This window comes from Eubalaena glacialis, chromosome 16 (genome assembly GCF_028564815.1).
Source record: "Eubalaena glacialis isolate mEubGla1 chromosome 16, mEubGla1.1.hap2.+ XY, whole genome shotgun sequence".
In the NCBI taxonomy this organism is placed as follows: Eukaryota; Metazoa; Chordata; class Mammalia; order Artiodactyla; family Balaenidae; genus Eubalaena; species Eubalaena glacialis.
In genome coordinates, this window is record NC_083731.1 from 87,879,030 (window position 1) to 87,896,080 (window position 17,051).

Below are 17,051 nucleotides of genomic sequence, written 5' to 3' on the forward strand. Positions count from 1 at the left end.
GTGAAGGCAGCTAAACTGCCCTTTCCTGTTCTTCTTCTTACGCGGGACCAAGTGAATGGCTTACAAATATTTGGCAATTTTATATCGGGAGAAAAGAATGCACATAGAGCGCACGAGAAACATTTTTCTCTTAAAATTTTTTGATTTTTATAACTTTAATGAAGCTAGGGCTAAGGAAAGATAAATACCCAAAACAGCTAAATAATCGTTCAAAGCAGCTGCATTTACCGCGCACTTTTTTCTCTCTAAAGAGGCCAAGATGTTAAAACTGTCCTGCTACTTTTTCAATATCCTTGGAAAATGAGGAGTTTGCTATAACAAATTGTCAACCTATGTTTAGAAAACAGTTGTTTACCTCCAGAAGCAAATCTGCTCAAAAAATGGGTTAACTATTTGCAATGGAAATCATTTCAAAGAAATTACAGCAGTTTTCTGTTTTCTGAAAAAGATTTCAACAAATGTGATGGGGTCTCCCCTCCCCCACCCTTTCTGGGTCCAGAGCAATAATGAAAACTGCAATGCCTGTCGTGAGTGGCATTAGAAAAGCCCAGGGGTCAGTCGTTGAGGTGGAATTGGACCCTCTGCTCTACACTAAATGGCACAAAGTCACGGCGTGCTTGGCGCTCTGTGGCTGCCCCGTGGGGTCCTGCGTCCTCCCCGCTGGACGCACAGGCTGCCCTTGCGCTTCTCCCTGCGTCCATCTCTCTGCCTGTCTCAGCTGCTCCCCCGCTTCCTGCCCTCCGCCAGGCTGGCTGGGCCGACAGAGCATCATCCACAGTAAAGCCTAGGTGGACCCCACGGGGGCTCACAAGGCGTCCTAGGGGCAGGACATTCATGCCAGGACCCTGCAGGGAGCCCTGGTGGATTTCCATCTCTTTGGTTCCCCCTAAGCAACCTTCCGTGACCGTTTTAGACGGTTTGTCAATAAAGTAAGGGAATCACATAATACTGAGAAAAAGAAAGGGACGAAAAGCAGAGAACTACGGAAAGTGGAAGGAAGAGAGGAGAATGGTTCCCTAAACCAAAGAATAAAGAGTGAACAGCAGGGGGAACCTGCTTCAGAAGCCGGGGGAGGCTGCCCTGTAATCGGCACTTCCACAAGCCAAGGCTGTTTTCTTTGATCTCACTGTCCTCCTATTCCCCGCCCTGTTCTGTTTAACAGGAAAGACCCATATCTCGAAGAAGCTGCCCTTCTCCACCGGTTAGGAGGCCCAGGAGCCCCCATCTGTCCTGAAACAGTCTGGAAGCCGGGCTCCACCAGCACACCCAGGGCACCAGACCCCCCGCCCGACACTTAAGAGTCGCGGCCTGAGGACCACAGACCCCGTGAGCATCCTCTGTACACTGAACCCTTAATTAGCACAGGGTGGCTTTGTGGGCCTGTCCTGCAGAGGATCCAGGAAGGACTCCAGGAAGTCAGGCCACTAAGTATTAGCAAGCCTGGGAGAAGAACTCTGCTGCAGAAACAGAAAACACACACAGATGCAACAACATCACATGGTGTTTCCAAAGCAAATGGATTTGCTATAAATCTTTTGGATTATATGCATCTCTCTGCATCTCATTCTATGTCACTCACTCTGATCAGATTCAGTGAGTGTTTTAGTCCCCGGTAGTACGAAGAGTCCTGGGTGCTGGCAGGACGGCAGGAACTGGCTTCTGAACCTCAGGGGTTCAGCTGAAACATAGGTAGCAGCTGAGGTCACCTGTATTTCACCACAAGTAACTGGAAAACCCATACTGGCATCGATTTCAAAACACTCCCCATTATTTCCTTTTAAATTGGTTTTCTTTAAAAGAGGTGTTTACCAGGCACCCTTACTTCAAAACAATTTAGCATTGCAGATCAAGAGAGAAAAATATCAGTGCCTTTGGACACACAAACACCTGTGGGCATCCATCCACCTGCCCACCTGTGGAAGGCCTCACGCACACGTGGACAGAGCAATGTGTGTGGCAGAGACAGCCCTGAAATCCACCTGAGGTCCAAAGCCCACGCCATACTCACTCGAAAATATCATTAAGGTTTAGAATAGTACGTGAAAAAAATATACATCTCAAGTGGAAAAAGGATACAAAATTGTATGTACAGCATAATTGCACCTATTTTAAAAAAAGATCAGTAGTAGAGATAGAAAAAATACTGAAAAGAAAACCATCAGAAGGCTGTATTTTGTTTTGTATGTGCTAATGCTGGAAATGTTTTGTTTACGATGTTCTCCCCTTCTTATTTTCTACTAAACGTTAAAAATTATCTTTAATGAGCAAATAATTCTTTTAAAAGTTTACTTTGAAATTAGTTTTATTCGTTATTTAGAAGACAGTTTGAGTTTCCTTTGGAAAACAATCAATCTTTCATAATGTGATGTATTACTTACTGGTGCAGAGACCTGCAGGTTTTCTGAGAGTATTAAGTCATGTAAATTCCTAAATAGTTGCAGGTTAGCACAGCTCCTGACTTTCCTTCTCCCCCACCGGGCGACTTATCTGATCGCTTATCTCTTCGGAATCACGTGGCTCATTTTACAGAGCCCCCAAGAACAAAGCAAACATCTAGGTTAAACACCCTTAAATAAAAACCACTTTGAATTTTTTCAAAACCATTTGTTCCAACTACAGTTCCAAATTAAGTAAACACATCTAAAAGAAATCACACCAAATCTGCATTTCTTATCAGGCCCAGGGCAGGACATAGTTCTAAAATTTCCTGGTGTTTTTCTCTATTTCGCCTAATGCTCTAAACAGCTGCACCTTATCAGGAGGTGAAGCTATGATGAGGGTCAAAGCCTGAAGCAGGGGTTTCTACCATAAAGGTTGCCATTTATTTATCTGCATCTACAGCGATGTCAACCAGACATCCTCACAAATTAATGCTACAGGCAGACTAATTGATGTTCACACATCCATCATTACTTTGGGGGGAGGAGAGCTTAAAGCTCATGTTGGCTGGGCAGCGGGCATGAGGCCTTGGGCAATGGGACAGAGAGGAAAGCAGCCAGCCGGAGTAGGGACTCTTCAGCCTGATATTCTGGCTATCCGAGTAACCAAACGCAAAAGTCCACCGCAGCCCCTTTCTAGGTAACCTTCATTGCTCAGCCCCCAGTGCAGGGGGAGGACCAGCAAGGCAGCATCAAAGCCAGCTGCATCTGACACCCTCCCCGAGTGGGGCCGTTCCCAGCCTCCGTACCCTGCAAAGGGTACACCTGGGGCGGGCGGGGCCGCAGGGATGCGGGGCAGGTGCAGCCACCATTGGGAAGACGGTTGGCGTGCTTCTGGATGCGATTCCATTCAGTTCTATCTAAACTCGGCCAACATGGCATGCTTAGCCCCATTTTCCAAGGAGTAAGTGGAGGTTCAAAGTGGTGAGCTGACTTGCCCGACGTGACGCCATTGGCCCAGGCAGAGCCTGGACGTGAATCCAGACTTCTTGCTGGTCCCAGGCTGTGTCCTACACTCTGCTGCTGGTAGACGCCAAGGTTCCGAGAACTCCTTAAGACTGGGCCAATATAAAGAGTCGGGGGGATAGAAATATCCTTCTAGTCTTTTTTTTCATATTTATTTTATTTATTTATTTTTATTTTTGGCTGCGTCGGGTCTTAATTGCAGCGCGCGGGCTTCTCTAGTTGTGTTGCGCGGGCTCTGTACTTTGTGGCGCATGGGCTTAGTTGCCCCGCGGCATGCGGGATCTTAGTTCCCCGACCAGGGATGGAACCCGCGTCTCCTGCATTGGAAGGCGGACTCATTACCACTGGACCACCAGGGAAGTCCCTCCTTCTAGTTTTTGAAATCAGTTTACAAGGAATACAGGTATGCCCTACAGGGAGAGAAACGCCTATTGATACATTCTTGATCACAAATCTAGGCTGCAGAGAACAGATCTGTTATCTGATGGCTAACGTCTCCTCCATCTCCTGTTACCCCCTGTTCGGTTGAGTGGGGTGGCTTCCCACACTCACTGCTGGTCTTTGAACCACCGCCTCTGCTAAACACCAGACCCCCGGGCAGTCCCGCGGCCCTTTCTCCAGACAGCAACTCCTCCCAAATGCTAGGCGGTGAGGCCTAGGCACCCAGGAAGCACTGCATGGGAGAAGGGGCAAGGAAGGAGCTGAGAGCTTGGAGCTCCTGCCCGCCCGGACACCGCACAGAGGATCACAGATACCGACCATCTCCTACTCACATCAGCCTTAGTTGGGGGGGGCACCCCATTTTACAGACATGAAACCCAGCCCCCGGGGAGTTCAGTCACCGCCACAGTTACACCAGCCAAGACAAGGATGGGCCTGGGTGGCCCTTTGGAGAGTTGATGGAAATATGGGAAGTCTTCAGTCTTGTGCTTTCTGTTAAGTTTTCTCATAATCTCGTGAAGCAAATCTTTGGTTTGCTTCAGGTATCATATAAAAAAATGTATTTACAGTCATTTAAAATTACTCTGGTGTTATTAACACAGACAGTCATCCTCTTTAAGGACTTCTTTGTTGCTTGCTATAAGCTGCGCATTTGGGGTACAATTTAGGCATGTCTTGTGGCAGCAGAAGCCCCTACGGATATCACAGCAGATGCAAACAAGGCCTCACCATGACCACTAACTCCAGCGGACCCTTGGTGTTCCTGGGAAACCCACCGCTTAATCTAATCTAGTCCGTCCACTCTCTGGGATGAGACCCTCAGCCCCCTGTGCTGGTCCAGCCGCAGCCGGCAGAGGGGCACCTCGTGCTTGCCGCACACACAGCCCAGAACGAGAGCGCCTCGCCGGACTCTGGACGCACAAGCCCGGCTTCTTGCCCACCCGCCCCCCGCCCGGCCCTGGTTACAGCACGGCACCCTCGCCGCCACCGGAGGCCACCCCTTCTCTGGATCCTTCAACAAGCCTCACGTGACATCATTCTTTTGTTCTCTCATACAGAACAGCCAGCCTCTCTCAGCTGGACCTTCCCCTCAACCTGCAAACAGGCACACATGTCTCCTGCCTGCAAACAACAGAAAACAAAGGTGTTTTCTGGCTTTGTTTTCTGGCTTTTGAAGGTGACGCGCCCCCCCCCCCCCCCCCGCGCGTCACCTTCAAGCCAGAGCTCTGGACCGAGTGGCCTCCCGTCGGCTCCGCTCCTCCCCTTGCACAGCCTCCTACATCACCGTCGTCTGGCTTCTGTGTCCATCACTCCCTAAAATGGCCGCCAAAGACCTCCGGGGCCAAGTCCAAGGGCACCTCCTGCCTCGGCTGACCCGCCCCACCCCTGCCCCAGCTTCCTCCTTCTCGGGCTCATCCTCCCCTGGCCGATCCTTAGATCACAGCTGGAAAGTCACGTCGGGGCAGCCCCCCTCTGGCTCCCGAGTCATCACCCATCACTTCTTCTTAAAGCCGCGGATCCTCCCAGGCGGGACTGATCCGTCGCCAGGTGCGTCCAGGTGTGCAGCGCCTGAGTGACTCGACAGCTAGCCGCCTGCACCGTAAGCTCCACGAAGGGAAGGACTGGGTCTACGTGTGCACCATGGTGTGCACACTCCCAGCAGGAACCCAAGTATTTGTGCAGCAGGTAAGTGGGAAAGGCTGGACCTCCCAGGACGATGGTGTTCACCTGCACCGATCGGATTCTCTCCTTAAGGAGCCTGACCAGGGAAGTACACACCCCAGCAGCCCGCTGAGAGTGTTGGGGGGGGCGGGGGACTGAAGCAGAGCCTGAAAAAGTAGCTGCGGGGAGCGTCCTGCTGCAGAGGCCACAGCCCCCAGGCTCCAGGGCTGCCGCTGGGCCTGGGGAGTCCAGCCTCCCACTGCCACGTGTATCCCTGAAACAAGCCCCACCGCTCCAGGTAGCTTGAGAGGTGCCACCACCTTCGAGCTTAGAGTCTAAATAACACAGCAACTCCTCCAGGGAAAATCAATGAAGGAGCAGTTTTTCGTGGATGAGTGGAAAAGCCCGAAGTAGAAGAAATGAAAACATAAGGCGCCTTACATAATGTCCCCCAAAGACCTCAAGATCTCTTTTGAAGAGATTAGCTGCATTCTGGAATTATTCCCAAGAACTGTGCCAAAGGCAGCAAACTTTCCTTCCAAGTGATAAGGATTAAGGCTCACTAAAGACCACCAGACAGTTGTTTCATAATTCAAAAAGCTATTAGCTGTGTGTACTGCATTTCTGACTCTGAAAAATAATTTATATTTCTTTGCTTTCTAAAAAGTCTCATATAGGGTGAAACATATCTATACACATAAATTAAACTAGGCAATTTTCTTTTCAAATTATAACTTACGGCTTTACAAGACATTAAAGGTTAAATGTGAAATCTACATTTGAAGGCTAATTTATGATGTCCAAGCTTAGCCAGATCCCTAAAGGCAAAAAATTCCAGTGCCTCAGACTTATGACTAGATTACATTAAATTTAATCTCAATAAATTAAGGGGAAAAAAAACCCCAGGGCCTTCCAACTCTAAATTGGGCAATACTGATTTCTTCACTAAATCTTTTTATGGTAGTTTAGCATGAAGGGCATAATCTTGGCCTTCTGGACAAAATGATGGCTGAGCTGAGCCACTGGCAAGGCTAGGTTGCTGCCCCATTTTAACTGGCAAGGGGACGTGTCCTTTTAGGGGCTGTGTGGCAAAAAGAGACTCTCTCACTATCTCCCCTATGTTAGATTTTTAGAGTTTTTGTTAAATGACGAACCTTAAAGCAAATAATACAGGAAAAAGTCAACATGGAGTGGATTACGCCAGCCAATAGAGGACAGACTGGACAGCTGGGTTTTTCTAGTGAGACAGTAGGGCGTGGGGGGGAAGAACATAGTATTTGGAGTTAGACCTGGGATTGAATGTTGTCTCTGCCAGTTACCAGCCAACAATGGAAAGTTATTAGCCCCTCTGGACCCAGTGTCCTCAATGACAAATGCGAGCTGATGATGAGACATTGAGAAAATTAAGTAAAACAAATTGTGACCAATACATAACAGGTATTCAATACTGCATCTGTTAATTGCAATGAATTATTTGGCGAACATTTACCTATTATAAAGATGGGGGTCAAGGTATGTTTCTAGAAAAGTTGGAAAGGGTCAAGTTCTTTGCCTTTCCATCACTTCAAATGTAGAAAGTAATGCGTTTTGGTAAAGGACCAGGGACTGCAAAATTCCATGACATTCTTGGAAACAAAAGTACCATGTGACCTTATCAAATAACGCAATGACTTTCAATGGATTAAAGGGGGCTTCTGTCACAAAAAGAAGCAAGAGGTCAGATCCCACGCATGGAAAATTATATCAAACTAATCCCTAAATAAACATCTGTGTTACTCATGCTCCCCGAAAGTCAAGAGCAACCCATGCAGGGATGGCGCCCTCCTCCAGCCTTCCTCCTGGACCTCGCTGCTCCCACATCTCAGGAAGGGCCTGCTCAGCGGAGACAAGCCTGCCCTGAGCACACCTGGGGGCCGGGGCTGGGGGGCGCCCGCCCTCTGACTTCTCTCCTGGCCCCTCACCTGTGGGTTTTCATTGGCCAGATTTGTATTTAGGATTAAGGAGAGTGAGGAGTCACTCTTTCCTATTCAAAATCAATGCAGGTTGATAACCTGAAACAAACGCCTTTTTCATCTAAGGAAAAAATACGGTCAAAAAGTTCAACTAACGTTAATACAGAGAAGAAAAGGCACCATTTTCTCTTTACCAACATGTAACGGGTTTTCTCTTTTTACTTATTTGTTAAATGAGAAAAGTGAAGGAGGGAATGAAATGAACTAGGACGCACACTCATTCGGCAGGTGATTGCCATTCCCCGAGGGGGAGGCCTCCAGAACCGCCTGGGAGCCACCCCGTGACAGCGTCTGGGGACTAGGAAGAGCCCGGCACGAAGACACGACGCGGTAGGATGTGGGCCCCCGAGTTAACCAGAGGTGCCTGAGTTATGATCTAGCATGAAAGATAAGAGTCTGAATGGCACACGGCAGCAGCAACGCCTCTGTGCTTCACCCGAGATTCCAATCAATGGATGCGGTTTGCTGACTGAGACACGCAACAAAAGGGCTTTCTGTCCTGCTGGACGCCTGATAAAAGGCCACACACTCTAAGCCCCGCAGTAGAGACAGACTTTGTTCCATTTGCCCACTGAAGACAGGTTTTTAAAAAGGCCCAAAGCCCCTCTGTTCTTTGTATGGCGTTACTCACAGTGTGGCTCGTAGGGGGGCGGGGGGTCTCCGCAAGGCACGCACTCCATGTCTTGGAAACCAACAAGTTTGGTCTTCCTGTAAAATCTAGAAGAGAAAGGGAAATAATCCTTGTTAGCATTTTCATCTAAGCTCACAGTTGCAGCAAACAGACTTAGGTGATAAATTACTGGCAGTCTCCATTACAGTTCTAGTGTTTAAAAAAAGGTTCTCAAAGGCTTAACAGCAGACAGACACATCCTTAGAAAGGCCTCTGAGCATGCAGTGAACGCTTAAGAAATAACAATTCACTAAATGTAACTTTGTAGGTTCTACTCAGCCCCACTTTTCGTACACTGAGGTGGGGTGCCCGTGAGGGCGTACAAAATCTGGACATTTCTATTGTCATTTAAATGACAAAATGCCTTGTGAAGCGCTAGTTTTTAACCTTTGAAATTTGGAGACCAAAAATGCTAAGCAAACCGTAAGAGTATTGGAAAAATACAGGCAGATACTGATACAATCGTGATAAAAGGGGGCATCTTTCTAGGCATGACAAGAAACCCAGGAGCCAGAACGGAAGAGATTAACAGCTTTGAACACAGGCGCGCGCGCGCGCACAAACACACACACACACACACACACACACACACACACACAGACGCACAAATACTAGAGGCATCTGAAGAGCAAAAACAAAGTATCATCAACATAGTGGGCAAAAGAAAATTGGAAAATAGTTCTAGTCATGGTATTGTCTATAACTTAAGACTATAACATAAAACTTAAAAATCATTATGGTGAAAGTGAACAAGGCAACTGAAAAACAGGCAAAAAACACTAATTCCCAAAAGAAGAACATTTCATAATTTTAAAACTTCATAATTAAAACTAAAAAGATGATGCAATTAAATTTAAAAAATTAACAGTAAAATGTTTAACCTCATTACTAACAAGTAAGTGCAAATTGCAGTGAAAATATACCATTTTCACTTAGAAAACTGGGAAAGCGTTGGCGTGAGCCTAGGCAAAGAGGCACTTGTGTTTATTGCCAGTGGGCATATAAATTGACACTTAGGAGGGCAATTAGCTGTAGGCCATCAGAACTCAATAGACTAGTTTACATTCTACCCAGTAATTTCATTTTTTGAAATTTATCTTCAAAAAATAATCAAGTGGGTGAAGCTGGATGTAAAGAGTGTAACCACAGCACTGCTCATAAAAGAAAAAAAGCCAACGAGGCACAGTCCCATACCCAAAGCAGACATGACCAGCCATGGTAGACCCAAGGCTGTGGAATACAAAGGGACCTTTAGAAACGATGATGCAGATCTACATATCTATTTTTTTTAATTCATGAAATATCATTAAGTGGAAAAGAAAGAAGTGTGAATAATATAATGCCATTTTGCACAAACACATGCTTTGGTATAGATTCTTTCAGATCATTTATTTACCAATGCAGCTAAGAACAATTTTTGTGTATATATTTGCATTGTAAACAGTTTGGAAGGATATTATATACCACATATTAACAACTGATTATTTCTAGATGGTGGGGATTCAAGTGATTTTACATATATGTATATCTTCCAACTTTTTCATGACAAATATAGTGTCATGGAGAATAAATTACAGATCAAGTTTATAAAGACATGTAGATGCAATTATTTTGTGGAATTGATAATGTAGTAGCAAATCTGTATAATTTGTGGTTGAAGCAAAATTTGCATTTGAAACTAGATAATTAGACCAAATGTCCAGACACATCCAGCACTTGCTCAACCTTCCATTTTCATTTGACTGTGAAAATCTGTTTAAATGATTGTAATATGGTGACTTTCCACCAGAATTTATAAAAAATATTAATTTTGGAATTTATAAAGTTAAAGAACAAAGTTGGAGGATTCACACTTTCTGATATCAAAACATATTACAAACTCCAATTATCAATACTGGCATAAATGCAGACATACAGACCAATGGAACAGAATAGAGAGCCCAGAAATGAACCCTCACACGTATGGTCAAATGATTTTTGACAAGGGTGCCAAGACCACTTAATGGATATAGGACAGTCTCTTCAACAAAAGGTGCTGGGAAAACTGGATATCCACATGCAAAAGAATGAAGTTGGATCCTGATCTTTCACCATATACAAAAATTAATTCAAAATTAATTAAAAACCTAAACACAAGACCCCAAACTACAAAACTCCTAGAAGAAAATACAGGAGAAGTTTCATGACATGGAATCTGGCAATGATTTGTCAGATATGACATCAAAAGGCAACCAGAAGGCATATAATAAACAGGCAACAAAAGCAAAAATAGACAAGGGGGAATATATTAAACTTAAAACTTTTGTGCATCAAAGGATACTATCAATGTATACTTATTCCCACACTCACGGAGTTGTATACAGTAAATATGTACAGCTTTGTCAATCATACCTCAATAAAGTGGTTAAAAAAATGTCACAACCAAAAAAAAAAAAAAAGAAAGTTTTAAATTATAGTAATAATAGTTTCTTTGGTGGTTAAAAAAAAAAAAAAGATACAATGAAAACAGTGAAAAGGTAACCTACCCCTGTGGGAAAAAATATTTGCAAATCATATATATGATAAGGGGTCAATGTTCAGAATATATAAGGAACTCCTGTAACTCAACAACAAAAATCAAATAACCTGATTTAAAAATGGGCAGAGGACTTGAATATTTCTCCAAAGATGATATATAAATGGTAAGCAAGCACATGAAAAGACGGTTAACATAACTAATCATCAGGGAAATGCAAATCAAAACCGTAGTGAGGCATCACCTCACACTCATTAGGATGGCTGCTATTAAAAAAAAAGTGTTGGCAAGAATGTGGAGAAACTGGAACCCCTGTGCACTACTGGCAGGAATGTTAAATGGAGCAACTGCTATGGCAAATGGTATGGAGTTTTCTTAGAAAATTAAAAATAAAACTACCATAAGATCCAGAAATTCCACTTCTCGGTATATACCCAAAAGCATTTTTTTTAATTCGTTTATTTATTTTTTGGCGGTGTTGGGTCTTTGTTGCTGCGCGCAGGCTTTCTCTAGTTGTGGTGAGCGGGGGCTACTCATTGTGGTGGCTTCTCTTGTTGCGGAGCATGGCTCTAGGCGCGCAGGCTTCAGTAGTTGTGGCACGCAGGCTTCAGTAGCTGTGGCTCGCGGGCTCTAGAGCTCAGGCTCAGTAGTTGCAGCGCATGGGCTTAGCTGCTCCGTGGCATGTGGGATCTTCCCAGACCAGGTCTTGAACCTGTGTCCCCTGCATTGGCAGGCGGATTCTTAACCACTGCGCCACCAGGGAAGTCCTAGCCAAAAGAATTGAAACCAGGATCTTGCTGAAGAGACTGTCTTTTCTCCATTGTATATTCTTGCCTCCTTTGTCATAGATTAATAGACCATAGGTGTACGGGTTTATTTCTGGGCTCTCTGTTCTGTTCCATTGATCCATATGTCTGTTTTTGTGCCAATACCATGCTGTTTTGATTACTGCAGCTTTGTAGTATAGTCTGAAGTCTGGGCGGGTTATGTCTCCTGCTTTGTTCTTTTTCCTCAGGATTGCTTTGGCAATTCTGGGTCTTTTGTGGCTCCATATAAATTTTAGGATTTTTTGTTCTAGTTCTGTGAAAAATGTCATGGGTAATTTGATAGGGATCACAATAAATCTGTAGATTGCTTTGGGTAGTATGGTCATTTTAACAAAATTAATTCTTCCAATCTAAGAGCATGGGATATCTTTCCATTTCTTTAAATAATCTTCAATTTCCTTTATCAATGTTTTCTAGTTCTCAGTGTATAAGTTTTTCACCTCCTTGGTCAGGTTTATTCCTAGGTTTTTTTGGGTTTTTTTTTGGACACGATTTTAAAAGGAATTTTTTTAAACTTTATCTTTCTGATATTTCATTGTTAGTCTAAAGAAATGCAACAGATTTCTGTATGTTAATCTCGTATCCTGCTACCTTGTGGAATTTGTTTATCAGTTCTAATAGTTTTGTGTGGAGTCTTTAGGGTTTTCCATATAGAGAATCATGTCATCTGCGTATAATGACAACAATGTGAATATACTTAACACTACTGAACTGTACACTTAAAAAATGGTTAAGATGGTAAATTTTATGTTACATATTTTTACCACAACTAAAAAATGCATTAAAAAAATCTAAAAATAGGTAAAAACCATAGGACAATATAAGGGAGCTTTCTTAGATGTACTTCTTGATAAACATTGTAATATATGCAGACTAATTCTCTTTATCTCAGACAGAAAACATGTCAAATTATAAGTTGATTAAATTAAATATTGAGATAGCCTAATATAGTTTTTAAACAGAAAAACTCTTTCTATGTAAATAAGCTAAACAAGTGCTGGGAATCAAATGTGGACATTATCGAACATTTTTAAAATAATGAATTCTACTTGTGACAAAACAGTTTGCAGGACTGAGCTCTCCCTGAAATTGAACAAAATATATTTGCCAAAAATTTAATTATTAAAATATATGATGAGTTTGAGGGCTGTAACACAAATAAGGCCAGCAGGTGAGAAATCCCATGTTTTCAATGACCATTAAGTCTAACTAGAAACCCTAACTAGACAGGAGGTTGGATGGGCCTGCCTTGTTGCCACTGCTCACAGGAGAGGTGATACTTGGGCATGATGCTCATAGCAGCTATCAGCAGTGGTACAGAGATTATCCAAAAGCATTCAGAACCTGCTCTGCCAGCTTCTTGATTGCAATGGCTGGAAGGCAGAATCTAAGATTTTTTTAACTGCTACGAAATTTGCAAAGCCATCAACCAACTCTCACTTTTTCCACTTAGTACAAAATAAGATTAAGGTCTGAATCCTAAAGCACAGAATAATTACTGAATCACCAATTATGTATTAACGATCAAAGACATTGTTTTTTTAGTTTTAAAAAGTCTCCTTAAAATTATCATCCCATTTGAAGATGAAGATACAGAAATTAGAGTTTTAAGATGTGACTAAAGATTAAGTGGGTAAAGAAATCTATAAATCTTTAAAAATTATTCTACTCTGTATTTTGTTTAGATTGCCAAGGTTTGGGGGACATAGATATATTTGCAACTCTGCTCCTGACCAAATGAGACAGGACACAAATTTTTAAAAATTAAACAAGACAAAAGAGAACAGAGACATAGACACGGTGTCTGGTTAAAGTGGTTTTTATCGTTGAACTTTAAATTTTACTCTGTGCTTTCAGCTAATGCAAAGAGACAAAAGGAAACCACATTGAATTTTATCTAATTTACTGTCTGAGGAGATGCACCATATAAATACATCTATCCACCCAAAATATTCCCCAACACTGAATGTGAAGAGGCGTTTTTAATTGAGCTGAACCCAAATACTACTACTTAGTCTAATGAACACCAGCTTGATAACTGCTATTTTAAGAAAGCCTGGTTGTAGACACTAACTCTTCCACCAATGAACGCATTTCTGCAGGGGGATGACAGACTCCAGTCCAGCCCTGGTTTCAGAACGATCTCCCTTAATACAGGTTTGAATGCAGCTGCCACCTCCTGTGTGTGACATCAGGTCCCATTTCCTGCAGCGCGTCTGTTGGGGGCGGGCGACAATTCTGCCCTCTCCTACACACCCGTGGGCTCCCTGTTTGTGCTGGAGGGTCAGCCCCCTGTTCACAGTTCTCGGCAGCCAAAGCGACGGCCCCAGCGACACTGAGAAGATGCTACTGAAAAGACGACCATCAGGGGAAAAGCCTGGTGTTGACTGGGGCGCTCGGGATGGGCAAGGGTTGCCAAGTGCCACTGTGAGCAGAAGGGCAGAGGACGGACCAGGCGGCTGGGGAGCAGGGCTGACGGGGGGGTGGGGGGCGAGTGGGTACAGAACCGGCAGAGGCCATCCTCAGGGGCAGCGAAACAGGACTCGAGCAAGTCATTTATCCGCTCCAAGGATGGACTTCCTCCTTCGTAAGGAGCGGGTGATGTTAATCCCTAGTTAACCATCCCGGTTACTAAAAGCAGCAAAGAACTGGCAGGGGCTGGGTTACTCTTCCAGCGCGGGGCCCCAGGTTCCCTCGGCAGAGAAGGGAAGGGGGCGTGGCCCAGAACAGGCGCTGGAGGCCCTTTGGCCACTTTCTGCAAAGCTTTCACTGGCCCCCAATAACATTAATTGGCAACAATGTCAATGATTTATCTAGTGCTTACTGTGTACTAGGCGCTCTGCTAGGCGCTCTACATGAGCTATGTTCTTAATCCTTCTGACAATTCTGTAGACTGGTATTATTATTAGATGATATTTTTATAGGTGAGAAGAATCAATGTCAAAGAAATTAAGTAACTGGCCGAAAGCTGTTGACCATATTTGGGAACGAGGGCACTGAATTTCCCTAATTGGTCAAACTGTAGCACAGAGGACAGACTTTCCACACCTGTGTCCGGTGGGGGGCTGGGCCTTTGGGCAGCAGAAGATCCTGATGTGAGTGAGGCCGCGGCCGTAGAGGGCAGGCGTCACACCAGGAATAAACTTGCCCACCTTATGCCTGACCTTGGCATTTTTCTGGAGGCAATACGCAATTTGTTTATTTTCTTTCTGCCTCAATTTTCCTGTCTGTCAAACGGGTGTCAACTATTTTCCTCTTTCACAAAAATACAGTCAAGCTGGGTGAGCACTTTGAAAACACCCTGGAAGACCTGGAAGAGTAGAAGTCACTCTATAATTGCTGCCTGCCTCATACCTTCATGCTTGCTTAGAAAGGATGTAATTTTAAACTAATCATATAAATAAACTACAAAACACCATTCAAATGTCTACTCATTTCTAACTTTCCCACATCTAAGCATCTATTTACAGAATGAGCAAACATTGTGACACTAAAGCAGTGGGCTCAGGTGACAACAAATTTGGTGAAGCATGAGGAAGCATGTTTGGCGGGGGCTCCCTCTCACGCTCCAGCAGCCCACGCCTGGGTTCCCCCTTGTAAAAACCGAGTCCTGGGTCTCTGGGCACTGCCCAGCTCAGCCTGGCATCCCCCGTGGACTCCTCCTCTCCCTGACCCCCATCCTCTTCCCCGGTGAAGAGGGCAGAGGAGCAAAGACACGGTTTCGTCAGAACAGGAGCAGAGAGGTATCAGGTGCCCAGTTTCTGCCCTTCCATCAGATTTGCAGGAGCTCAAGACTCTGGGTAATAATATCCACAGCTATCAGTGTCTTCTGAGATTACAGACCATTACTTTTTTTTTTTTATAAATTTACTGATTGATTGATTGATTTTTGGGTATGTTGTTGGGTCTTCGTTTCTGTGCGAGGGCTTTCTCTAGTTGCGGCGAGCGGGGGCCACTCTTCATCGCGGTGCGCACAGGCCATTACTTTTTAAAAAAATAACAGATTGCTGAGATATACTTCACATACCACGCAATCTACCCCTTTAAAGTATTCAAGTAAATGGTCTTTAGTACACTCACGGAGCTGTGTAAACATCAGCACAGTCAATTTTAGAACATTTTCATCAGGCAAGAAAAGAAACTCTGTACCTTTTGGCAATCACTCCCCCTTCTTCTCAACCCTTCCCAACCACCAGCCCTAGAAAACCACTAATTTACTTTCTGTTCTTTAGATCTGCCCATTCTGGACGTTTCACGCCAATGGAATCCTACAATATGTGTTCTTTTGTGATTGGCCTCTTTCACTTAGCATAATGTTTTCTAGGTTTCTCCATGTTGTCATGTGTATCAGTAATTCATTCCTTTTTACTGCTGAATAATAGTCCATTGCTAAATACACTCCATTTTGTTTATCCATTCATCAGCTGATGAACATTTGGGTCATTTCTACTTTTTGACTCTCATGTATAAGGCTGTTATGGACATCTGTGTACAAGTTTTTGGGTGGACATGTTTTCAATTCCCTGGGTTACATGCTCAAGAGTAGAAGTGCTGGGTCGCATGGTAACTCTATGTGTAACTTTCTGAGGAAACGCCGTACTGTTTTCCGAAGTGGCTGCACAATTTTACATTCCCAGTTTCTCCACATCCTCACCAACACCTGTTATTGCCTGTCTTTTGGTTATAACCACCCTGGTGGGTGTGAAGTATGTGGGTTTTTTTTTTTTCTTTTTTCTTTTTTTTGCGCTGGCTGATGACTAATTGACGTTGTGTATCTTTTCATGCGCTCACTGGTCATTTGTGTCTCTTCTTTGGAGAAATGTCTATTCAAATCCTTTGCCCATATTTTAATTGGGTTATTTGTCTTTTTGTTATTGAGTTGTAAGAGTTCTTTATATATGCTAGATAAGATAGTCCCTTACCACATATATGATTTACGAATAGTTCCTTTAATTCTGGGGGTTGTTGTTTCAATTTCTTGATGGTATCCTGTGAAGCACAAAAGGCTTTAATTTTGACAAAGTCCAATATAGCTATTTTTTCTTTAGTCACTTGTGCTGCTGATGTAAGACCACTACGTTTTGCATCCGTTTGGGTTCTGGGTCTTCTCATACGGACTTGCTTGACCCATGAGGCTATTTCCTGCCCTGTTTCTGCCCTTCAGGCCCAGAGCTCTGTCTGCCCTCTGGCTTCATTAAAAGCCCCAGAGCTGGCACCCAGCACTTGTCAAATCCCTGCTCCTGTGGGCACGAGCCGGCGGAGTGCAGTCAGGGTCCTCTGTCTGCACTGACTTGGAGCGTGGCTTCTGGTGGCAGAGTCCAAGCTACACTGCGCAATGCCTGTGCCGTCTCGCCTGAATAACCTTAATGATAAGGCTCACCTTCTTCGTTTTTAAAACACTGTGAACATCACAGACAATAATTCACGTAAACTGCTTAGCCACTACATAATACAGTTTGCTGCTCCTGTCATGCTGCTGGCCCTGGTTGCTTTACTTCTGCAATAAAGCCTGGGTTCCAG

The 17,051-nt window shown here is 44.2% G+C and overlaps 1 protein-coding gene across 2 annotated transcripts in view; it reads right to left on the minus strand.

Moving 5' to 3' along the window:
- The window catches only part of TNFRSF19 (TNF receptor superfamily member 19), a 91,588-nt gene that overhangs the window by 38,925 nt on the left and 35,612 nt on the right, over positions 1–17,051 (minus strand). For both annotated transcript variants that reach the window (XM_061170632.1, XM_061170631.1), the window contains exon 5: positions 8,151–8,236. In XM_061170632.1, coding sequence (XP_061026615.1) covers positions 8,151–8,236 — 86 coding nt within the window. The remainder of the gene's footprint in view (positions 1–8,150; positions 8,237–17,051) is intronic.